The sequence below is a fragment of the Xenopus laevis genome, chromosome 5L (genome assembly GCF_017654675.1).
Source record: "Xenopus laevis strain J_2021 chromosome 5L, Xenopus_laevis_v10.1, whole genome shotgun sequence".
Taxonomy (NCBI): domain Eukaryota; kingdom Metazoa; phylum Chordata; class Amphibia; order Anura; family Pipidae; genus Xenopus; species Xenopus laevis.
The window spans coordinates 139,568,959-139,595,190 of record NC_054379.1 but is presented as its reverse complement, the minus strand read 5'-3'; the positions used below and the strand labels follow the sequence as shown (position 1 = coordinate 139,595,190).

General features: G+C 38.4%; 1 protein-coding gene across 2 annotated transcripts in view; it reads right to left on the bottom strand.

Moving 5' to 3' along the window:
* Positions 1 to 230: 230 nt before the first annotated feature.
* Positions 231 to 26,232, bottom strand: part of ubxn7.L (UBX domain protein 7 L homeolog) — a 30,125-nt gene continuing 4,123 nt past the window's right edge. For both annotated transcript variants that reach the window (XM_041563488.1, XM_018263955.2), the window contains 10 exons: positions 22,219 to 22,366; positions 22,054 to 22,124; positions 21,714 to 21,779; positions 20,817 to 20,929; positions 15,215 to 15,361; positions 12,860 to 12,950; positions 11,691 to 11,818; positions 10,856 to 11,258; positions 3,075 to 3,154; positions 231 to 960 (listed from right to left, as the gene is read on the bottom strand). In XM_041563488.1, the coding sequence (XP_041419422.1) occupies positions 799 to 960; positions 3,075 to 3,154; positions 10,856 to 11,258; positions 11,691 to 11,818; positions 12,860 to 12,950; positions 15,215 to 15,361; positions 20,817 to 20,929; positions 21,714 to 21,779; positions 22,054 to 22,124; positions 22,219 to 22,366 (1,409 nt within the window). In that variant the 3' untranslated portion in view covers positions 231 to 798. The remainder of the gene's footprint in view (positions 961 to 3,074; positions 3,155 to 10,855; positions 11,259 to 11,690; positions 11,819 to 12,859; positions 12,951 to 15,214; positions 15,362 to 20,816; positions 20,930 to 21,713; positions 21,780 to 22,053; positions 22,125 to 22,218; positions 22,367 to 26,232) is intronic.

The following is a 26,232-nucleotide window of genomic DNA, read 5'->3' as shown; positions in this document are numbered from 1 at the left end:
AGGCCAGAGTATAATAAATCTAATTCAAATTTTTTTTAAAAAAAAACTTGAATGGAATTTGAATAACTCCCTAGTCGAATTTGACAGTTTTGACCATTAAAAAATTAGAAAATTCTAATTCTCAATTCAACCCTTGATAAATCCGCCCCTTAGTGTTGATGCTTGAAACTTGATACTTAGACCAATTCACAGATTGTGTGAGAGTGCTCATACTAAATGGAGAAAGGATAAACGTTTCATAGCAAGCTTTACTTTAAAACACAGATTTTTTTCAACCAACCTCTCAATACAGGAGAGACTAATCCCAGAATGCTTGGCTACCAAGTGTTTTAAGAATATACAAAAAAAATATATTACCATATTGGTTCCAAAATAAGGGTAATAAATAACTTATAGTCACTCACAACTGCCATTACTGTTCTTGCCTTTCCACACTCTGGATATGCCTTAAACAGATCCAAAGATTCATCTGGAGCACCCTAAAAAAAAAAAGAGGTCAGAGCCTGGGTGTTGATTGAACAAGGAATGTGCTCTGAGTCCCCCTGGACTGATGGAGGAATACATGAAATGCTTTTATCCTGAGAAGGAGTTTTTCTCCCTCACAGTGCAATGATCTTGCCTCTCCTGAGTCACAGTGTTAATTACTCCTCTTTGTTCCCATAATGAGCAAGGAAGATGGGGGGATTTGTCATACCCACGCATGAACGAATGATGAGGGGAGAAAACAGACTGAGAGGCAGAATCTTATTAGAAGAGGCAGGAGACAGCAAGTGGGGTGATGACAGGGCATAGAAGATCCTAATTCCTTTCCTGCACAAAGACAGTTTCTTGTGGACACAAACCAGCTTCTTGTAACGTAACGTCATAGTCCAAGTGTGAAAGCTTGCGCCGGGGGAAGTTTGTGAGGAGCTCAAAACGTTCGTTGGGATAGCCTTTCAGTTGTACGTGTCGCACCAGCACCTAAACAGACAGAAAGTGAGCACAAAAAAACTATAATAACCAAAGACTAGGAAACTTGAGAGAATGAACAACTGTAAAAACAGAATATTTAAAACATTATATTTGGCTTCCTTTTTTGAGTTACCGTCGGGTATCAACAAACTACATTTAGATCATAAATTGATTACTTAAAGTGATACTGACACTAAAAAAATTATTATTCAAAATATTTATTTACATCAAAAGTTACCTATAGCTCATGTTTATCATTTTTCACTCATAGGGCTGCTTTTGGAAGTAATTGTTAGTTGAAGTTCCTAGACCTGACTGTCCCTTCTCAACATGTCAAAGTATCTAATGCAGGGGTGTCCAACCTGCGGCCCAGGATGGATATGAATGCGGCCCAGCGATCAGTTCCCGAGGAAACGTCATAATAATCCGTCTATTTAATATCAAGGTGTCCCATATTCCAGTGTATAGCTCCATCTGGTTATCTAACTGGTATTGTAGTTCTTTTCTGTGTATTTTCTTAACTTTTACAAATCAAAAGTGTTTGTGTATTTCATGTGTGGCCCCAGACAATTTTTCTTTTTCAAATGTGGCCCAGGGAAGCCAAAAGGTTAGATACCCCTGATCTAATGCTAACAGACTGCTGAAGCTCAAATATGGCAGCACCCACAGAGAGAAACATGGGTGGGGGATCAGATGGGTAATGTAAACGCATCTGTAAATACTTTTATGGCAAAATTATAGATCGCATGCGAAGACAATATTATGACAGATGTAAAGAAAAGGTTTAATTTCTAGTGTCAGTATCTCTTTAAGGAAAGTCAAAAACAGTGGGAGATAACAAATATAGCTCAGCAGTGCTAAACACTACTTGACCACACAGCAAAATGGTAAACATGAACGTTTTTATAAATAACATAACAGGCTGAATGGTTTAATCTATGACAAATATCTTCCAAAGTCTATTTGAAATCCTTATTTCTCTAGGCTGTAGATCTAGCTTTGTCAAGGTCTCTCTAACTTTAGATAAATCTCTGAGCATAAATCAATGGCGCATGGGACAATGGACCCGAACTGCTGTTGGCTACCATTGCCTAAAAATACACAGTTGAAGGTACGATTTTGCTGCACCAGTTAGGCCCTCTGCTCTCCCTTCACGGGATGCAGGCATGCCTATTGATGTCGGTATAAGGCTAGGGGATGACTCCGGTGGGAGTCCCGCGAAAGAGGTGTACCCCATCGGATACAGGTAGCCCCGCTCCTGGTACCACTTCAAATGGCAGTAACCTGACAAATTTCTTTAGATGATGATAGTCCATCCTCCTAGGAATAAGGACACTTAAAAACGGAATGTTTTGGTTTTTAGTGGGGTTAAGCCACAATACTAGCAAGCTCATTATTCTAAGTGTCTTGCCTCCTAGAGGGTGGAGCTTAACCCATCTGTCCCTGTGTCCCCCTTGAGACGCAAGAGAAAATCAAAAAATTTCCCCCCCACACACAAAATGTATAGGATTCAAATCACACAGATAAACAAAGAATAATCTTGCACAATAATCAAGTACAAGAAGGCAGATGGTACTGCAATTAAAAATGGTCTATCAAAGATTTATATGTAACAAACATAATATGCACGGGAAAAACTGTTTTTACTTTGGATTCTGCTGAAAATGGCAGAATACCGCACCAAATCCTGGATTTCGTTCATCCCTAACTGATACCATAGGAAATCTACATGTGGCACATAGGGTGCACTTTGACCAGCTCTGTAATAATTATTTTTATGTACAAAGTAAATCTCCATCTCAATCAAGCCTTTAGGTATGAAATACGCAAAGATCAACTAGGGGTGTTGGCCTGAAGCCACACAATCCGTGGGTTTAAGGCCAGCCCTCACACCACTAATAAAGCTTTGTAGCCTTTTGTGATCTTCTGCTACATGCACCACCTAATGACGGAATGAAAAATGTCTTAATATTTCTAAATTACAAGGCCATTTAAAAATATAAATGAATAAAATGTTGTAATTTCCAGATAATGCCATTATACTGATGCTGCATTAATGAAACAAATGGCATTTAATAATTATACTCAAAAAATGTTTCTTCTTTAAATTCTTATTTACTTACCATCAGCTTAGCTTGTTCAGGTAAGGCAATCTGTTCCTTCTTTCCATCAGGATAACGCAGCATCAACTTTGCTTTTGGTCCTAAAAATATACATTGACAATATTACACATACTGAAGACACTGGCTCAAGATTTTAAAATCTGAACTGAGCGCAATTTCAAAATAATAATGTTGCAATACAACCAAAGCAGTCCTATTTATTTATGAGTGGGTACAAAGACAATTCATAGTTACATAGTTGAAAAAAGACAAAGTCCATCAAGTCCAACCCTCCAAATGAAAACCCGGCATCCATACATACACCCCTCCCTACTTTACTTAAATTCTATATACCCATACCTATACTAACTATAGAGTTTAGTATCACAATAGCCTTTGATATTATGTCTGTCCAAAAAATCATCCAAGCCATTCTTAAAGGTATTAACTGAATCAGCATCACAACATCACCCGGCAGTGCATTCCACAACCTCACTGTCCTCACTGTCCTCACTGTAAAGAACCACCTACGTTGCTTCAAATGAAAGTTTTTTTCTTCTAGTCTGAAGGGGTGGCCTCTGGTATGGTGATCCACTTTATAGGTAAAAAGGTCCCCTGCTATTTGTCTATAATGTCCTCTAATGTACTTGTAAAGTGTAATCATGTCCCCTCACAAGCGCCTTTTTTCCAGAGAAAACAACCCCAACCTTGACAGTCTCCCCTCATAATTTAAGTCTTCCGTCCCTCTAACCAGTTTAGTTGCACTTAGTCTCTGCACTCTCTCCAGCTCATTTATATCCCTCTTAAGGACTGAAGTAATTAAAAAAAAAAATTCAAAAATCTAAATAAATGTGGTGTGGTAATATTTTTTTGAGACTTGTGAACTTGTCATACATATGACCCAAAGTGTAACCAATATGTTGCACGGGCTGAATTGCAGCTGGCCTGAAGAGAAGAGCTTAGAGTGATAATGAAGCCAGGAAAGCAAAATACAGAAACCACTGACCTGCCTGAACATAAGCACCACCAAATTATTATTACACGGGTTTCAGTGGTTCTAAAGCTATTCATACATTAAATTACAACCAAAGGTGCTCCAGGGCTCAAATGGATACACTGCGTGTAAAACCCCCCAATAAAGCTAACACTCACCCAAGGAAGTTCTCGGCGGTACCGGGTTGCATTCAGCCACCCTTGACTGGCATAACAATGTGCCAGGCGCAAGTATAGCCGGAGATCCAGTCGGGGCCTAGTGGCGCATGTGAAGCTGCGGCCTTGGGTACCTGCTGTCCCCTTTTGAGGCGACCGGAAGTGTGGTCTCCGCAATAAACACCTGCGGAGACCACACAGGGGACCCTGCAGAAGCCACCAAACTGCATAGAGGTACAAAGGGGTAGTGTGGTGAGCAAATTGGGAGCCCTGGGGGGCCTCTCCAACAGCCTGCTGAAAAAACAAGTGCAGCAGAACCAGCACCCTGAGCTGCAGAGTATTTAAAGGGATACTGTCATGGAAAAAAATCTGCACTGAAATCCATTTCTCAGAAGAGCAAACAGATGTTTTTATATTCAATTTTGAAATCTGACATGGGGCTAGACATATTGTCAATTTCCCAGCTGCCCCAAGTCATGTGACTTGTGCTCTGATAAACTTCAATCACTCTTTACTGCAAGTTGGGGTGATATCACCCCCACCCCCTTTCCCCCCCAGCAGCCAAACAAAAGAACAATGGGAAGGTAACCAGATACCAGCTCCCTGACACAAGATAACAGTTGCCTGGTAGATCTAAGAACAACACTCAATAGTAAAAGCCAAGTCCCACTGAGACTGAGATTCAGAGAGATAACAGCCTGCCAGAAAGTAGTTCCATCCTAAAGTGCAGGCACAAGTCACATGACCAGGGGCAGCTGGGAAATTGACAAAATGTTTAGCCCCATGTCAGATTTCTAAATTGAATATAAAAAAATCTGTTTGCTCTTTTGAGAAATGGATTTCAGTGCAGAATTCTGCTGGAGTAGCACTATTAACTGATGCGTTTTGAAAAAAACACGTTTTCCAATGACATTTAAAGCTGCTGGATATTTGATTACCCTGCTATTAAGGCTGATACATTTGAGATGCAACTCGTTACATTCCCAACTACACAGATGTAACATGGTATTTATAGAAGGGGTGCTGTGCCTGTGAACTTTTACCACCTGAACTATTGCACTAGGACACGGTTGGTCCAGGGTCCAAATTTCCTAACGTTAGCCACATCGCTATTCCGATAACTGCGACATTACCACATCTCACCCCCATTGAGCATCAATATGAAGAAGAACGCACATAAGCTCAAGGCAGACACCCGTAAAAATAGCCAAGAGACTTCTGGCTCTTCTTCTCCAACTCTAAATTCATCCCCTCCACTCCGGACAGGGAAGTAACCTCATGCGCTCCTAAAACTCCATCTCCTGCAGATCATATGTAAGCCATCCTGCAATGCCAATCCACGCGAACTTCAACTTTTACATCTAAGATTAAGGAATTGAAAGTGGACCTTTTTTTAATTAAAAATGACATGCAAAATATGCGGGAACGAACTAGTGCACTAGAGGAACGAGTGAGTGGGGTAGAGGACCGTACGGCTACTCTGCCACGAGACATAGGCCAAATCAACCTGCAGCTTCAAACTGTAACTGAACTTATAGATGACCTTGAAAACAGACAGCGTCGTTCAAATGTTCAAATCTTGGGTCTCCCTGAAAGAAGTGAAGGTTCCCAACCAGAAATATTCGCTGAAAAATGGCTTAAAGAGTTATTGGGTCAAGATATATTCTCCCAACAATTTGTAGTTGAACGTGCACATAGGGTGTGCCTCTGAGATCTCTCCCCCCTGGTGCACCACCACAAGCATTTCTAGTTAAACTACTTAACTATAGAGACAGGGACGCTGCCCTGAGAAAAGCCAGAAGAAAGGGTGAATTAAAGTATGAAGGCGCTCGGATCTTCCTGTACCCCGATAATTCAACTACAGTGCAAAAGAAAAGAAGCTCCTATATGGGAGTTAAATGTAAGCTTCGAGACCTCGGCTTGGAGTATGCCATGTTATACCCTGCTAAACTAAAGGTAACAGATGGCGGCAGGGCCCATTTTTTTTGACCAACCGGAGCAAGCTCTGGACTGGCTGGAACGGAGGCCGGTGGTTCCTGGGACAACGCTAACAAATAATTCCTGCAAAAGAAAAACTCGCTGAATCTGTGCAGTCATTAAAATTTTATTGACATACATTTCATGATCAGCAATCATATGCTTATAAGGCGCACATACTTCAATTTTACACTGGATTACAATAATCCAAAAAAAGTTCATCATCCTGGGTTTGGAAACTAGTCAAATTACACTCTCTTATATACCCCAGATAGGTGGTTGACCACTGGAATATGACTATGTCACTTTTAGCTCTGCAGAGAGAGGGCGGGAGAATCCTGCTCTTAGAGGATCCCTGGATGCTACTTCTTGTTCTATTTTGTGATATATCTTTTTTTTCTCCAGTTAATTTTGCAGATCCAGAGTTGGTGCAATAGACTTTGTACAGCACCCCTACATTACTGTTCTACTTTTGCTTGGTTCCCTTGCTATTCCCCTTTTGGGTTCAAATTGTTCTGGGAAAATGTGTCTCCAGATTATGTGGAGGATGCCGGGTGGGAAGGGTATTGTTGGGGTTCAACTGCCATGTGCTTTTGTATTTTCTCTTCTCCTTTCTTTCTCTGTCTCTTCTTTGGTGAGGCAAGGCCCTACGGCGCTCAGATGTTGGGTTGTTGAGATAACCCCCATGCCATATGTTGCACGGATAGGTAGGCTCAACTTGGCTTTAAATTGTTATCTTGGAATGTACGGGGAATGAATGACAAGGTCAAGAGATCTATGGTACTAGATGTTGCTAGGAAATCAGGGGCAGACCTCATTCAACTTCAGGAGACCCACTTAGTTGGGCAAAGAGTCTGGGCCCTCAAGCGTAATTGGGTAGCTTTTTCCTTCCATGCAGAATTTGCCACCTACTCCAGGGGTGTTGCTATACTAATTAGGAAATCCTTGAACTTTGAGACACTGATCACTGATAGAGGAGGGAGATATATAATTCTAAAAGGGCAAATTGCAGGTATTACCTATATTATTGTCAATGTTTACTTGCCTCCCCCTGCAAAAATTCCAATACTGAATGAGATACTACAGAAGGTTGATTTGCTATTCAGCAATGGATAGGCTGCACCCTTCCGCACATGACACTAAAATCTTCTTGAATTGGGTGGAGGCCACTGGGCTGAGATATTTGGAGGTGGAAGCACCATTTGACTAAACAATACTCTTGCTACTCTGAGGCTTCAGCCGCAATGTCACATATTGATCTGTGTCTGGGTTCAAGGGATATACTGACTCATGTGGATAACATAGAATACATCACTATTATGTGCTCGGACTATGCCCCCCTAGTACTGTCAATAGGCAATACTCCTGCAGGTCAATGGAGACTTCCTCCTAAATGGATAAATAACCCCAAAGTCGATGAGCATTTTTTCCCCAGTTAACACTATATTGGGAAATAAACCAGGGCACCTCTGATCCCTATATAGTATGGGATGCAGGAAAGGCCTGTCAGAGGTACTTATATCTCCTTAATCAAAGCAACCCTGCGGGAGAATAAGCAGGCTCTCTCTCTTTTGCACAGAATGTGCTTGCTAGGGCAGAGGCAGACCTAGTGCAAACACAATCTGATGAAACTAGGCAGGCCACGCAGATAGCACAGAGAGACATTGATTTGTTCCTAACAAAGAAATACACACAGTGTGAACTCTATAGGACGGCCGCCTGGCATGGCAAAGGGGACAAAAATGGGAAACTTTTGGCACTGCTAGCTCAGGGTGATGTGCCTAGAACTGTAATACATAGTGTTACGGATGGTAATAATTACTGACCCAACCCAGATTTTGGATCATTTTAAGCAATACTTCCAGTCGACATACCAGATACCCAAAGATGCAATGGATGGACTCACTGAGTATTTAAATAACATTGACTTTCCAGCAGTACCTCACGATTCAGCCATGTTGCTGGAAAATGATATCAGTCAACGAAGTTAAAGATGCAATTAATGCAGGTCCCCCGGGAAAAACACCCGGACCTGATGGGCTTCCCATAGAATGGTATAAGAAATATCTAGATTATTTAGCTCCTAGGTAGAGTTGTTTAATGGGTCTGGTGACATTGGTGCTTTACCTGATTCTTGCTATGATGCGTATGTTACATTGATTCTAAAAACAGGCAAGCCATCTGATCAAAGTGAGTTTTATCGTCCAATTTCCCTACTAAACTCGGATGTTAAAATCTTTGCTAAAATTCTTGCTAATAGACTTAAATTGGTGTTATCGGAGTTGATTCACCCAGACCAGACAGGCTTTATGCCCTCTAAGGCCACAGACATTAATATTAGGCGTTTATATACTAATATATCCACTCAGCATGATAACTCGGGATCTAGAATCGTGGTATCACTAGATACGGCAAAAGCTTTTGACACAGTTCAATGGCAGTGCCTTTGGGAAGTTTTAGCTCGGTATAAATTCGGCCCTAAATTTAGAAAGTGAGTACAGCTGCTTTACACTCGTCCTCGAGCTAAGATTATAGTGAATGGGAGGTTAACCGAAAGTGTATCCCTAGAGAGAGGCACGTGCCAAGGATGTCCACTTTCCCCAATGCTCTTCGCTCTGGCTATTGAACCATTGGCCATACATGTACAGGCAAATTAGGGGATACAGGGGTTGAGAATGGGGAATGTTACTGAAAAAAATATCGCTATATGTGGATGATATGCTGCTGTACTTGGCAAATCCACAACAGGCTCTGGAAAGTCTCCTTATAGCAGTGTCTGAATTTGGTCAATACTCAGTTCTTAAAATCAAACTTAAAATAAAATAATTAGGGGCTTCTTATGGGCAGGAAGCCATCCACGCTTAAAGACAAGAAAATATTACAAGCTTCTTTGTCTAATGGGGGACTAGGATTACCTAACCTCAAAGCTTTTTTTCTTGCAGCTCAACTAGTCTATGCCCATTGGTGGGTGGTCCCGGATTTGAATAATCCAGCCATTATATTAGAATCCTCCACAGTTGGCTCACTTGAAGCCCTATCCAAACTTCCATACCGAGGTGCCTCTTCTTACTGTACCACCACACCCTCTATGGTCACTGTAGTACATGCTTTTCAGAAAGCCCTGAAGGTGGTACAGGGCCCATCTGAAGTTTGGCCTCCTAGGACCCCAATATGGGCAATAATCATCTCCCTCACTTTCACGAGCTACAAGACATCAGGTCTCAGTTGGGAGTAAAAACCTTAAGAGACATTGTCAATGGTGGTGAATGTAAAACTTATGACTTACTGAGACAAGAGATATGTTTTTCAGGTATCTGCGGTTGCGTCATGCTTTTACCATGCAATTTCCTGCTAGACCCATAAGGGTAGCCGAAACCACCCTGGAGACCTCCATAGACAAGACCTGACTAAATCACTGTCTTGGTTCTATACTATTTTGTCGACTGCAGGCCCTTCACCCCTGGAAAAATCTAAGGCCAAATGGCAGAGAGACATTCCTGAGTTGGACGATGAGAAGAGGTCTGATGCTCTCAAAATGGTTCCAATTATTTCCATCTCAATGAGAGATACATTTTTAAACATGGCTCCGTACCGATTAGCAATATTGGCAAAAGTTGGTAAATGACACTCTTCCAAGTCAGAAATTGACATACTTAGCCAGAGGGTGCACAGAGAAATTTGATGCCATATGGGGTACCTGGTTGAATCTATAGTAGTCTGTGAAAATGATTGAAATCCTGTATAGCCGTAACGACTGCCCCTGCCTCCAGTCTTTTCTATCTATGCTTATTGTTGTTAAAACTGCAAAATAAAAACTTTAAAAAAATATTTGTTTAAGACCTTGGTTCTAGTTCTGGAGTTCACTAGTGCTAGACCTCCACTGGTTTACTGTCAGTGACTGAATGTTTCATAACAAAGTGCAAAATAAACTAATAAATAATCAAGGGCCTCTCAAAGATCTAAAGACACTGCTGTTACCCCACATTTGTGTGTTTGCTTGTAATATTCGCTTAAATAATATAATTTGTCTGCTGTGCAAGTCTACTATAATATGTAGGATTCACTTTGCAAAGCTTGTCTGCCTTCTGAAGGAGTTCAGATACAAAAGGCCAGAGAAAAGTCAGTTTGACTATATAAGGCAAGGACTGTTCGATGCAATTCAGTGAAGAGGAAGAGAAACACGCATTTGGTAAACAGTGTATGAAAACTAAAATCTATGGCATCCGCTGAAGGAGGTATGGTCAAAAACAGTCCAAAAACACATATCTAAGCACAAAGGAAAAGGATGCCATATACTTTAATCCATAAATCTGCACCTAAACTTCCCAGAGTTACTCATAAGTTATAATTAAAGGCAGTTAAATCATATACATATTTTCAACCATATTTTGACAGCATCAATAAAGATTTGCCACTATTACATCAGATACTATCAACGATGTTTGTTTGTAAGGAAAGGGGGGGGGGCGAGGTCGGCCTGAACAGCCCGCACATCACTAATGCGCAGACATGCAGGAGGCACCTAAAAGATAGAGAAGGGGTGCTGACTAAGTGGCTGAAAATTAAGCTCCATTGAGTTACATAGTACACCAATTCCTTAACACTAAAAAAACACTAAGGGGGGAATTCACAAAAAGAAGAGATAGCCCATTTTTGGAGTAAAAGTTGTGACTCACCATTATCAGATACATCTGATGAACACTCCGAGTCCCTGTGATGTTCTTCACTAGGTGCTGTATCTGCTGGTGAGCGATGGTTCGAAGTTTCCTCTACAACTATTGGATGTGTCCTGCCCACTTCTTCTTTCCTGTGACTTAGGTCTTTCACGGTGGACTTCTTGGACTTGCCGCAGGATTCTGGTTCAGCAGATGATTCTGGAGCTGGCCTCTCCTCGTCCTCCTCATGGTCAGAGCCACAAACTGAAATGAATTCTTCACTACCAGAATAGAGTTCTGATTCGGACTCCTCCTCACATCGAGGGGTTTGTTCGTTGACTGCAGAATCAAAATGAGTCTCCTGCAATGAGGCACGAATAGCAGCTTCTAGTTGGCTGTCCTCACTTGCATCTATAAGATTTTCCTAAAGAAAGTCAGACAATTCTTGTAAAATACTGAATACTATCAGTTAGTTAAGAGCAAATAATGTTTAGAGCAAATAATGTTTATTTGTGTTACATCTATGCCCCAAGATCCGAAATGTGTTGACTCCTGATCTTACCCAACTCCACAACCTTTCCTAATGAGCATGGGCCTCTTTACCTCCTGGTTCAATTAGTACATGTAAATTTGTGTATGGATGTATACACACTTGTATTGTCCAGTGCTGCAAAATATGTTGAGGAGTGGTTATTACTAACAAGTTTTCATACTTTTTATTCTAGATTCCACTGTACGTGGTTTCACAACTTCTATAAGCCCTTCTCCCCTTACTTTTTACAGTTTTGTCACCAGGCAACTCTTTTGCATACAATGTAATACACTAATATTAAATAGCATTCAGGGCTTTACTTACAGAGCGTAACCTTTTTTTAGGGGGACTAGATGAAAGGCCATCGAGCTGTCCATGTTCCCCAAGAAATCCCGTAACTTGTTCCACAAAGGAATTTGGATCCAGTTTGTGCCATTCTACTAACTTCTGACCTGTGTATAAGAAGCAAGAGGAGAAAATGAAATAAATCCAAGAGGTATGTGAACATTAAAGGGGAACTATCGGGAAAATGAAAATTTAATATAAGCTTCCTACTGAAATAAGAAACGTACTAAATACAATCAATTAAAAATCCTGCATTGTTTCAGTCTGTCTTCAAGCAGCAGTTGAGTGTCAGATGAATTATCCAATATATCTTTTAGGGGGGCCTCCTTTCCTAGCAGATGAATTAGAGCTCACTCAAATAACCAATTCCAGTACAAACAAAATCTAACAAAATAACTGCCTTTTACAAATTCTGCATGTAGAGACAGGATTTTTGGTGATTTTAATAGAGTGAGCTCTAGGTCTTCTAGGCAAAAGGAGCCCCCTATAAGATATAGTGGATCTTCATCTCACACCCAACTCCTGCATGAAGACGGAGTGAAAAGAAACAGATGACGAGAGAGGAATAATGAATATAAACTTGATTTTTTTCTGAAACAGTACAGAATTAATTGTATTTAGAAAGTTTCTTATTTCAGTATGCTGAAGCTTATATTACATTTTCGCAAAGGTTCCCCTTTAAGTAGTTTTTTTCCACCATGCAGGTGATCCAAAAAGCACTAGTTCCTGTTCCACAAGATGCATTGTATACTAATTTTGGCAAGGCCCTCTTTATCACATGTATGTTGTTGGCTGCTTTGTATATAAATCTTTAGGTTCAATATATACAACCATTTATTCATGGGATCCCCAACCTTTTGAACCCGTGAGCAATATTCAGAAGTAAAAGAAGTTGGGGAGCAACACTAGCATGAAAATATTTTTGAAAAAAGCAGTAAGATAAATCAGGATAATAAAAATCAAAATAGCCATTAGGTCACTAGGTTTGTTCCTTATTAGCATATAATATCTATCAATTAGGAATAGGTATAGGTAGATGTTGCATCCTTAGGAATGCTGAGTTATGTACGTCATGGTATGCTAACCAAGCAGAAAGCAGGCTAGCCTTCAAAGAAAAAGACAATGAATGAATGATACCTCATTATTACCTGTACGAGGGTCAAGGATCGATACATATGGGAATTCTGGCAATTTGTAGAATTGAATATATCTTTGACCTTCTTCGCTGTCATGATAAACCTGTGATGCAATAATAGATAACAGGAAAATAATATTTTCTTTTAATGGAAACATCACTGCTTAAAGGAAAACTATACCTCCAATATGAATACTTGAGCAACGGTTTATATCAAATTAAGTGAGATATTAAAGAATCTGATCAAACTAGTACAAATATATTTAAGTAAATCTTGCCCTTACATCTCTTGCCTTGAACCACCATTTCGTGATGGTCTGTGTGTTGCCTCAGAGATCTCCTGACCAGAAATACAACTCTGACTATAACAGGAAGAAGTGTGGAAGCAACAGAACTCTGTCTGTTAATTGGCTCATGTGACCTAACGTATGGTTTGTTTGTGTGCAACGTGAATCCTAGAATCCCAGGGGGGCTGCCCTTACTTTTTTAAAATGGCAGTTTTCCATTTATGATTACCCAATGGCACATACTACTAAAAAAGTATATTATTATGAATATGGTTTATTTACACAAAGCAGGGTTTTACATACGAGCTGTTATATACACACTATCTTTTTATAGAGACCTACATTGTTTGAGGTGTATAGTTTTCCTTTAAGAGCCAATCATCTTTCACGGTCACAGTGGGGGTGAAAAAGGCACAAATTAGTCATGTTCATCCTTACACACATCACTCACCCACAGAAAATGAGGAACTAAAGTCTCCTCAAGATATACTAGGCAATACAACTACTTCACAGAGATCTGGTTAAGTATTTAGAAATTGGGAAATTGGAAATCAGGGAGAACCAGAAATCTTTTGATGCCTTTAAAGGAGAAGGAAAGTAATTTGGCACTTGGGGGTGCCAAATGTTAGGCAACACCAAATGATTGTATTTAATTACCGGACACCCCAGGCTGGTGCTCCAATCAGCAGAAAACTGCACTGGTCCAGGGTTCTACCAGTGAGCACCATGGAGCTCTCCTCTTCCTGCTTCTTTCTTCTCATGGCTGTGCATGCACAGTAGAGTGAAAAGCTGAACTTTAAAGAAAAAGCTAGTTATTTCATTCTACTGCACGTGTCTGCCTCGGGAAATTTTGAAGAGTGAAGAAGCAGGAAGAGGATTGCTCCGTGGTGCTCGCTGGAATAACCCCAGGCTGGTGTCGTTTTCTGCGAATAGGAGCCCGGAGTGCCAGGTAAGTGCCAAACGACTTTCCTTCTCCTTTAACATTCCAAAATATTTGTTGCTCTATGTAAAGCTCTAAGCAGGGCATGACATGTAAAATGAGGAATGCTGCAAGGAGAGAATCAGCCGGATACTAGGGCACAGTAACCGTGTTGACCATTTTCCACTAAAAACATTTTGATGTACAAGATGAAGAGGCAGATTATAACCTGCTACTGGCAAATGAAGTAGATGTGTAATAAGCACAAAAGCCTCCACTTCTCTAAATCAACACTTCATAAATCTAAGGGATTACAAGGATAACATTCAATGTAAAAAAGAAAAGTAAGATATTATTTTATACTACCAGCCATTACCTATTCAGGGCAATGTGTTATAATGAAGTTATAGCTTCAGTGGTAAAGAGGAGACCCTGATGCAATATGTTTACATAAACAAAACCCATACATTGTTAAAATCTGGGTACAGGTACAACGATGAGCTCATCAGTTTTTTTTATATAACTAGATCAATGGGTGTTTAAAAGGGTTAAGGATATGCATGTCCTTTTGCAGCAGGAATGTGTATCAGAATAAAGACTGATCATCAATGATATATCTTTTTATGTCTGTCACACTAACAGTGACAAATTTACAGGGAATTGTCTGGAGAAAATTTCTCAGACTGCTAATAACTGGCTTTTGACTGGCTTTTTGAGTCAGTGATCCTAGGGTGAACAAAATATGGGAACTGCATATACTGTTAGGAGTCACTGACCTTCAAAGAGCTGTTAAGTGGAAAGCCTTATATTAGCAGTATAAAACTGTTAATATCTTAGAAATCACTAAAAAATTCATGTAAACTGCAAGGGCTCAGAGGGCCACTTTGAGTATGTTTTCATCAATTCATTGTTGGGGGGGGGTTATATCCCTTTTTTATTCTAGGTGGTAGCCATATGCAATTATTTTTTTGCTTTGTTTGCGATATGTACAGGAAATTAGTTGATCAGTAAAAAGCACTGGTTTAAATCACGAGTGTATCATAAATACTGCTTTTTACCCACATGTATTCAGGTTACAAGTAAGGGAATAGTGATAAAAAATAAAAAAAGAGAAAAGGAACAGAAGCACAAACATGAGTGCTACATTTGTTCAAGGTCTTGCCTGCCAGAAGATGAAATGCTCCCGTATAAGTGTCTTTACTGTGTCATTGCTCCAAATGTCTCTGTTCAAGCACTGACATGAAAAATCTTGCACATTCTGAATGTTGATCATCAGCCACTTGTTGTGCAACTGCCCACACTGCTTGGCCTACAAAACAAAAATCCCACACGATCAAATTAAAAGGTGAGCAGCGCAGGAAAAGCAATCGATAACTTTCTTTGGTTATGAATATAGGATCTGTACTTTGACAAACATATTATAATATAATACACAAGATCAATGAATATGCTGTAAATGATATCCTTATAAATGGTGCTTAGTGATGTCATCGGTTATAATGGAAGCTTAGTGATGTAATTTCTGTCACATGTCTTACTGAAAATTGTGTATTTCAATAAATCACCTTGGAGTTCCATGGCCTGTATAAAAACACTCCTCGGTAACTTCTAATATCCTTACATTTTACAAGAGGGAGTACTTTATCCACTATATAAAGAATACTCAGGAATATGAATTTATACTGTAAGCAATACAATCCTAATGGATTTATTTCATATTTAAAGCCCTTTTAGCAGACTTAAGGTAAGGTTATTTTCCATGGCAGTAGATTATGAAGGCACAGAGAATACTCTGCTGTTAGCATGTTGAATACCCAGCCTCCATTTAGTGACACATAGACAAAACAGTGGGAGCTAAACTAGAACTTTCCTAGTGCTTAGTCATAGATACGCAACAAAGAGCCAGTAGGTTTGAAACGTGTTGTGTGGACAATAAGGGGCACATTTACAAAGCTCGAGTGAAGGATTCGAATGAAAAAAACTTCGAATTTCGAAGTGTTTTTTTGGCTACTTCGACCATCGAATGGGCTACTTCGACCACTACTTCGACTCGAACGATTCGAACTAAAAATCGTTCGACTATTCGACCATTCGATAATCGAAGTACTGTCTCTTTAAGAAAAACTTCGACCCCCTACTTCGGCAGCTAAAAGCTACCGAAGTCAATGTTAGCCTATGGGGAAGGTCCCCATAGGCTTGCCTGCGTTTTTTTGATCGAAGGATATTCCTTCGATCGTTGTATTAAAATCCTTCGAATCGTTCGATCGTAGGATTAGCGCTAAATCGTTCGATTTTAGTTCCTAGTCGAATATCAAAGGTTAATTAACCCTCGATATTCGACCCTTAGTAAATCTGCCCCTAAATTCTTAGAGAGCAGTTGTTCTGCCTCAAAGCCCAATTCATGTTACCCTATTTTTTTTCCCCATTAGTGCTCAGTCATCCCAGTGTTGGCCAAAATTTGTGTAGGCCGCTCACCTCATCGCATGGTTACAGAAAAATATAAACTTGACTGCAACTGTAACCTTGTAAGTTCCAAAGATACCCAAAACAGTAAAAATATAATTCATCCCAATCGACCTTAAAGGGGAACCATCGCGAAAATTAAAATTTAATATGAGCTTCAACATACTAAAATAAGAAACTTTCTAAATACAAAAAGAAAATGTTGTACCGTTTCTGAAATAATCAAATTTATCTTCACTATCCCTCTCTTAGCATCTGTTTCTCTTCATTCTGTCTTCATGCAGGAGTTGGGTGTCAGATAGTCATTGACAGTTAGATCCAATATTATTTAGGGGGGCTCCTTTCCTAGAAGGTGAATTAGCACACTCAAATAACAGATTCCAGTAGAAAACTATAAATTTAACAAAATAACTGCCTTTTACACAAATTCTGCATGTAGAGAGATGTCTGGTGATTTTAATAGAGTGAGCTCTATTTTTTTCTAGGCAAAAGGAGCCCCCCTATAAGATATATTGGATCGAACTGTCAAAGACTATCTGACACCCAACTCCTGCATGAAGACAGAATGAAGAGAAACAGATGCTGAGAGATGGATAGTGAAGATAAACTTGATTATTTCAGAAACAATACAGAATTATTAATTGATTGGATTTGGAAAGATTCTTATTTCAGTACACTGAAGCTTATATTAAAATGTTCATTTTTGCAATAGTTCTCCTTTAAGTACAGGCCCAAGCAAGGGTTTCTGGGTATCCTGTGGAACTCTGCCAACCATTGTGTTTACTGGCAAAATGTAGCATTGCCAAATCAAAAGCTACTTTCACTAAAAAGGGTTTAAATTAAAAGAGGGCTTGGTGACATAATGGTGCTCAATTATTTTGCTAAGGATAATTTAGTCATGAAGCAGTGCTGCCTATGGTGTAGCATGAAAGGGTGCAAAATGGTTGACCTTTACAGTTCATTCAACTCTCGAGCCCATGCCATTTGATGATGCTACTAAAAATCCAACACTAGGCACATATTTAAGAGGTGACAGGTGCAGGGAGTCCCATAAAGGGCATTAGGTGTACTCAGAGCTGGCAGGGTACTGTGCGGTCATTAAACATGGCTTTCTCCAAATGGTTTTTTTTTTTTCAACTTCAGACCTTGACACCTCTTAGTAAAAATGAAAATTGCTTCTGCCATTTGCAGTGATTTTCTGGAAATAGCTTGTGATTACAAAATACCTCTGTGCTTACTGAACATGTCAATGAATAAGCAAGCACAATTTTAGCTCTTGTTTTGGAACATCCAGAGGAAATGACCTCTTCCTCATTTGTACTTGCATAATTACTCGATTGGCAATTAAATGATCACATACGTTCCCTTTCCCCCCATTTGGTTGAGTCTTTATAAAATATTGTCAGTGATTCATTCCCCCTCCCCATAAAAAGAGCTTAGACTGGTTTGTATGATAACAAAGGTTTTAAACAAATGAAATCAATACTATTTTAAAGGATACGTAAACCTTAAAACATTTTAAAAACTGTAAAATAGCTAAGGATGCTTTTCTAAGCACTTTTGCAAGTTCCTTTTTTTTCGAGTTTCAGAGCAATTCAAGACACACAGAAAAACACAAAGTATAACAGAGCCTTGTATTTAACATCTGCACTGAACAAGAGCTAGAAATCACCTGGCGCTCCTGTTTGCACTTACCAACAGCCACCCCTATATTTATCAGTGATTACTGGGGCAGGTCTAGTTCTCTTGTATGCTTTTAAAATTTCCCAAATCAATACGCCATTTAAATTATCTAACTGTCTTCACAAAATGGAATTGAAACAGTGATCTAGAATTTTTACCAATTTTTTTTGTGAGGGGTAGAATTCATGTGCACTATTTACATTTCAGGATCTCTAGGCTATACACATTGGTACAACACGCTGCATATAAATTGTTCATAAGACAGCTAGCATTCATATTTATAAAGTTGTTTGTATGTACCTATAGATATGATTGGAAATATGATGCTATAAACTATGAATATGAAGCATGATTTTGAAACAATAACCGTTTCTGACAAAATTATGTTCAATGATAAGCTGGTATTTGCCTTTTTTTTTTTGCACCTTGTGAACTCCTATTCTAAATATTAATTGGATTCCTTCCTCTTTGAATAATGCAAACTGGTTTTTTTTGCCCTTAATAAATTATTACATTCTGAAATGGAAATAAAAAAAATTGGCAATAGTAGAAGAAATGTTTTTCTTTGTACAATTATAAGGCTTTAGGGTAAGATGCTCAACAGACTAGTCATCTTATTTTCCTTATCTTGTTTAGTAAACTTACTAGAAACTCTATAGGTTCAGAAACTCTATAACAGCAATGATCCACAGCAGCTTCCCATCTTTGATCTTGTTAGGCTACCATTTAGAGTGACCGTAGCAATGAACATGTTCTCAGTGTCCTGGGAAGCTGATGAAAAGCTAAGTTTAGGGACTACACTCGATAAATTTGGGCGATTTAAATTCCTTCCCTCAGAAAAATCGATTAATTTGAGTTTTGTGGTTGTTAACCCCCGAACTTGCTGATTCAAGTTTTCTCATTCAAATTTTCTCTTAAATTAGGAACCATTTGAGTTGTGAGCTCATTCAAGGTATAGAACACCCTAAAATTCGACCTTTGATAAATAACTCCCATAATGTAAAGTCTAACTGAGAAAAGTCCGACTCACAAGTTCAGGGTTTTCACAATACAGTTTCTTCAAGCTCATTCTGTATGTACTGCTGATCCAGACACAGGATTTAGTGGGATTTCAGGATATCTTCCTTTAGAAATAGAACTCCTTTTTAGATGCTCTGAAATTAGAGAAAAACATGGGTAATAGCAAAACTACCTATGCTATTATCCTGTTTTATTCTAATTCAGCAATCTAAAAAAGGAAAAAAGTACAAGAGCTCCCTATTTTTAATAGTATTGCTGCCTGTATGTTTAAACTCCTCTGTTTACATAAGTTATTTCTGTTTACATAAGTTATTTTCCCTAAAAAATGAAGCTATTTGGACTAAAAATGCATCAGCAAGATGAAGTGTGTGTTACAAAATAAATGCACTTAACAAAAATATAATTGATATGCCAAATACAGTAAACTCAATGAAGATGCAAACATGCAAAACAGATCCAACTTCTTTGGCCATAAAATGTAGAGAAGTATTAAATGAACCACCTGAAACTCGAAGATACTCTTAGGACTTTATGAAGATATGTGCTAACTTGCATAAGTGCAGTTGCCAATAGCAACAAACGAGGTCTAAAATTTTCTAACTTATAGTAGTCTATTCAAAACAAATGGGTGATTGGTTTCTATCGGCAACTGCAGTATTGCAAACACAGACGCTATATTGCAAATCTATCTCAGCAATTTCTCCCAAGATACAGTATATTTTTTATAAGTAATATTGTATTTTTCTGGTGATATTTTTTCAAATAAAGAATTTGCAGTAACAACAAATTATGGGGCAACACTGGGAAGCACTGCTTCACCAAAGCCCTTGGTGGTGATGTAGTTTAGTAGATGACAACTATATGAGGCCTGGTGCAGTTGAAGATCTTGGGGGTTCTATGTGCACTTTAATGCGTTAAATGTAAAATTAAAGGGGAACTATTGTGAAAATAAAAATGTAATATAATTGTCAGCATACTGAATGAAGAAACTTTCTAAATACAATCAATTAAAAATTCTGCATCCTTTCTGAAATAATCAAGTTTATGTTCACTATCCATCTCTCAGCATCTGTTTCTCTTCATTTTGTCTTCATGCAGCAGTTGGGTGTCAGATATTCATTCACAATAGATCCAATATATCTTATATGGGGGGGGGGGGCTTTCTTTCCTAGCAGAAGAATTAAAGCTCACTCAAATAACCGATTCCATTACAAACAAAATCTAATAAAATAACTGCCTTTTGCACAAATCCTGCATCTAGAGAGACATGATGTCTGCTGATTTTAATAGAGTTAGCTCTAATACATCTTCTAGGCATAATGAGTCCCCCTATAAGATATATTGGGTCGAATTGTCAATGTATATCAGACAGTAAACTACTGCATGAAGAGAGAATGAAGAGAAACAGAGGCCGAGAGAGGGATAGTGAAGATAAATTTTATTATTTCAGAAACTATGCGGAATATTTAATGGATTGCATTTACAAAGTCTTATTTCAGTATGCTGAAACTTATATGAAATTTTCATTTTCACGATAATTCCCGTTAATATAGAAGCCTTAAAATAAATTTTTCAGATACACTGTTCCGTGTACTTACCGTCTCAAAACTGCCTTTATGCATAAGGTCAATAGGGGGCCTAAAAAGGTCAGCCAATGTGGTGAGCTTCTTATCCACTGCCCCTCCATTTATCAGCTCCTGCTCTTGACGAACTACAGTGCCAGAGGGGATGGGGAAAAAAACAGCATAATCAGACAGACATAGATTATAAGATACTATAAAGTAAACTATTATGGTGGTTTGTATGTTTCAATAAAGATGGCCAGCAAATCTGTCTAAAAGCCTGAATAAATGATTAAAAACTGAACTGTAATGGTTTTCTATGGCTTGCGATGTAATGATGCAAACCCCTCCCTTCAGTGGATATGTCTGCCTGGAAAACACTGACAAATCAGATTAATACTAAAGGCATGCTATCATGAATCAAATAGAAAGTGCATCACTCGAGTTGTGTTTTCCCTTTCAAGCACTGTTAAGGTCTAAGAAAAAACAGGTAAATTGTGTCAGATAAATGAAATAAGACACAGGTAAAAACTTTATTTTTACTAACCTGACTTTATTACAAGAGATTCTGCACTAATCTCTGCATTTAAGGAAACAATAATTTGCATTATTACACCCTGATCCCATTAAATAGGTCATTAAAATGACTTCTATAGTCTTGAAAACACATTAGTGCCCAAATACTCCTGTGTAATGGAAAGACAATAATAAAATTTAGTATGAAAATCTATGTTCTATTTAAATATCAGAAGTATTTCAGATATGGTTACGTGTGTGTAACAAGCAATTTGAGAAGTCTTACAAGGCCTTGACTGTCCCTTTAAAAGAGCAACTGAGATGTTATAATGTAGTCAGTGTTAGCAGCATTTTGTATAACGCATTAAATCAACCTCCAAACCCAGAGCTGTTCTAAAATGGAATACAGATACTTACTGGTCTCAGTCTGGAAATCTCTAAAGCCATCAAATATAGAACGAGCAGGTCTTCGTCTTTTAGGAGCTAAAAGGGAAAAAGAAATTTAATTTTCCCTTTAAGCGGCTTAATTCTGAGGCTGTGTGGTCATACATAACCTTACTGATCATATCTTAAAGCCCATAGAAGAAGCCAGATGATGGCACCACCTATTGCCTAAGTGCCCATGGTATAACAACCAATGATGGAATGGGCATGAACAGCTCTCTCAAAGTTTGCCAATATCCTGTACAAAGATACTACAAGTCAAATTGATACACCACTCCTTCATCTTCAAGCTTTCCTTCAAATTTTAACTCACCACCAAATATTTCTGGCTCCACGAGGATTTCTTGTTTCTGCGGTATTGGCGCTCGAACATCATCACTTAAACTGAAAAAAAAAATGCAATTAGCAACTCATAAATAAAGCAAAATTATGGGCTCTGAATATGTGATCTATTTTACATAGATATAGAAGCACTTACTCTGGAGCAGGTCGGGCTGTAGATGATGAAGCAGAGCTTGTGCTAGGCTCATCGGCTATACCACCCCCATCTAAAAACATGGTGACTGCCATCTCTAAGTTGTGATTACATGCCTCCAGCATGTGCTTTCCCACACTTTCACTGGCACCTGTAGATACAATTAATAATAGACAAACATTATCTAATACAGTTAGCTTCTGGAACCTGAAACTGTGTTTTGGTTTTGTTAATGTAAACATATGAAACGTACCATAGATTTAGAACAGGTTTTAGAACACTTCCACTTTACAGTTTCCTACCAAAACTGCACTAGCAGGTAATCAGGAAAATATCATCAGTACATTTACCTTGGAGCATCCCCTCCCTACAAGATGTTATTTCAAAGTCACGATAAAACTACACTTACTTTTGGTGCCCTAAAATAGATACATATCCAATGTGCATTCCATCAATTCCTTTGGAAATTATTTGAGGAAAACAGGTGTAAACGTTCAGATAATACAATTTAGTCTAGAATGCAGGTGGCCAAATTGTGCAACCCTCAGGCAGCCTTAACCAACAAGTGAATCTTAAAGGGGACCTGTCACCCAGACACAAAAAGCTATACAATAAAGGTACTTTTCAAATTAAGAATGAACCCCAATTTTTTTTTTTTTATTAAAAAATTCATACCCATTATAAACTCAGTTAAGAATCTCACCTGACATTCATATTTTGCCTGCCCCTCCTCTATGCCAGCATAGAGGCGGAGCAGGCAATTACTTTCACTTTCAATTCTGCCTGGATATCACTGCACTCCTCACATTCCTCCTCCCCATCTAATTGTGTAGCCAGTGTATGGGTATCAGGTGCACCATTCTGGTGCCTAAGCAAAATTTTTGCATGATGAAAATCTTGCCTTAATAAAAATGTCGAAAAATTGGCACCTGTCTGCTTCATGTGATATTGAATTCCAAGGCTAACAAATCATTTATAAAGTATAAGTGCAATTTATTTAGCTTGACTAACATCATAAAATAGGATTTGGAATTATTTCTTAGGGTGACGGGTCCCCTTTAAAAAGTGTATGGCCGGCTTTATTTCTCTGTTGAAATAAACCATCACAAACTGTGGGTGCTGGCCCTCCTCTGTATGAAGGATATAGTCTCATGGCCAGACATGAAAATCTGAACTCTTAGTTGTGATCCTAGATATTTTAAAAAATATTGCTCAATGGCTGATACAGCAATGTTGACATATGCCTCTAGCTTTATGAGTGGGCCATTAGAAAAATGTTGGACAAAGAGGGTGTGAACTAAAAATAAAAGCCCCAAAGTAACTGGCATAAGGATTATTGCTAGGGATGAACTGAATAAGAATTCAGATTTATCACAGCAATATTTGCAGGATTAAATCAAATACAGCCATTAAATTCAAGTGATTTTAAAGCTCTCGACAATTGCAAGTTTATTGTTCAGCAATTATGCTAACTTTTAATGCTACGTTTTTTCATCTTGAGGTTGAGTATTTGGCTGAATCTTGTTAAAGGAGAACTAAAGCTTAACTAAAAAAGTAGATAAAAATGTTAAACATTATGTTTTGGATTTCTGTACCAGCCCAAGGCAACCACAGCCCTTTAGCTAAAGATTTGTGTCTCCAAAGATGCCCCAGTAGCTCCCCATCTTCTTTTCTGCGGATTCATTGCACATGCTCTTTGCATACTGAGCTTAGGGACTCAAAATATACAGTACATATAGAATAGAATGTCACAATATAAGGCTGATTAGTAATTAACACAGATAATTACTACATGGCTAATGTGATAAAATTGGATTTTAAATAATTTTTTGGGCCCCTCTTTAAACATTCTTTTACATTCAACATACAAAATGATGTTTAGAAATCACTTAAGGTGAATGAGATAGATGTTGTGACTACAGAAATAAAAAAGAGCACTCCGGCATCCTTCCAGACCTGAACATACAATGAGGTTTAGGACAGTCCTGGGTACATTCTAAATTAATACAGTATGACAAGTTTCTAGCAACCAATTGCAATCTAAAGTTACGGCAGCCCAATCTTTAGATTGTAAGCACTACAGAACTCTACGGACATCAATACTTTTGACTCCTTGACACTTAGCTCTGGGTAATCTTTAATGCAACTGAACGTATGTATTTGTATTAAAGGAAAACTATACCCCTCAAACAATATAGGTCTCTATAAAGATATTGCATAAAACAGCTCATATGTAAAACCCTGCTTCATGTAAATAAACCATTTCATAATAAAATACTTTAGTAGTTTGTGCCATAAATAGAAAACTGTGACACTCACAAGCTCAGTGGGCTCTGAGCAGCTTTTGAGAAGCTAAGCTTAGGGGTCATCACAAATTTACAAGCAGTAAATGAGGTTTGTCTGTAATATAAATTGATGCTACAAAGCAGATTATTAATTTCTGATGCTAGTTGCCCTGGTTTCTGCGCTGCCATGTAAAAATTTATCGGTATTAATTGATAATCAGTCTTATATTGTAACATTTATATTCTATGGGGCACATTTACAAATGGTCGAATATAGAGGGTTAATTAACCCTCGATATTCGACCGTCTAAGTAAAATTCTTCGACTTCGAATATCGAAGTCGAAGGATTTACCGCATTTAATACGATCGAAGGATTTTAATCCATCGATTGAACTATTTTCCTTCAATCAGAAATTAGTAAGGAAGGGGACCTTCCCCATAGGCTAACATTGATGTTCAGTAGGTTTTAGGTGGCGAAGTAGTAGCCAATTCGATGGTCGAAGTGGCCAAAAAAAAACATTCAAAATTTGAAGTATTTTTTCTTCTATTCCTTCACTCAATCTAAGTAAATGTGCCCCTATGTGTACTGTATATTGTGAGTGGCTCAATAAGTGACAGCAGCACAGAGCATGTGCAGTGTATCAGCACAAAATAAGATGGGGAGCTACTGGGGCATCTTTGGAACCAAAGATCTTCCCTGCTAAAGAGCCGTGGTTGCCTTGGGTTGGTACAGAAGCCCAAAACATAATCTACAACATTTCCACTTTACTTAGGCTTTAGTTCTCCTTTAAAGAAGAAGGAAAGCTATTGCCAATAGATTAGCCATAATAGTGCAAGCTATAACACTATTTATTCTGCAGAATGCTTTACCACACCTGAGTAAAAGCTCTAGAAGCTCTCTCTGATTGTTTAAGATAGCAGCTGCCATAGTAGCTTGGTGTGACATCACTTCCTGCTTGAATTTTTTCTTGAAGTACAGCAACACAAATTTTCTTTAAATAAAAATGTCTTTATTAGGAACACAGGCAGGACCTGGATAAGTGATGATTAAGGCTACACATTGCCTTTTTTCAAGCTTACTAAACAATACAGCTTTTTATAGAGAAACATAAAAAGGTATTGGCGTTCAATATCGGTCCAGACAATCTGGCGAAGCAAGAGATCCGTTTACCATTTCAGTGTCGATGTTCTGGCAGACAGCCGAAATTGGACTGAACACGCAGTCACTGTGATAGCAACTACTGCAGAAGTGTCGGCGGTGGTAATGTATGCAATATGCAGCGGTTCATTGAAAGTCTGAATGCAGACTGAATATAAATGCAGACTAAGTCATACTGATTAGAGACAGAGCGTGGTCTCTCCCACAAAGGATAGTGCCGATTCAAAAGTAAGGCTCTAGGATACATTGTTGCCAGATTATACTGCATTCCATTAATAACCTTGAACCAATCGGAAACGGACGGACATATGTAATATCAGTAATTCAAAAAACGGATGGACATAATTTACTCTTTAAGGTATAAATCTTCCAACAAAGAAGATGTTCTTAAAAGCAATCAATTCTGGAATGAAATTATTGACTGTGATTTCACATTAACTTTTTAAAAAAAAATAATACATGAAATTGACCAATTTATATACATGACATGATTATTGAGAAATATAGGATTGTAAATCTCAAATGAAATCCACTAATTAATAATTAAATTATTATTTTGAAGTAATTTACTG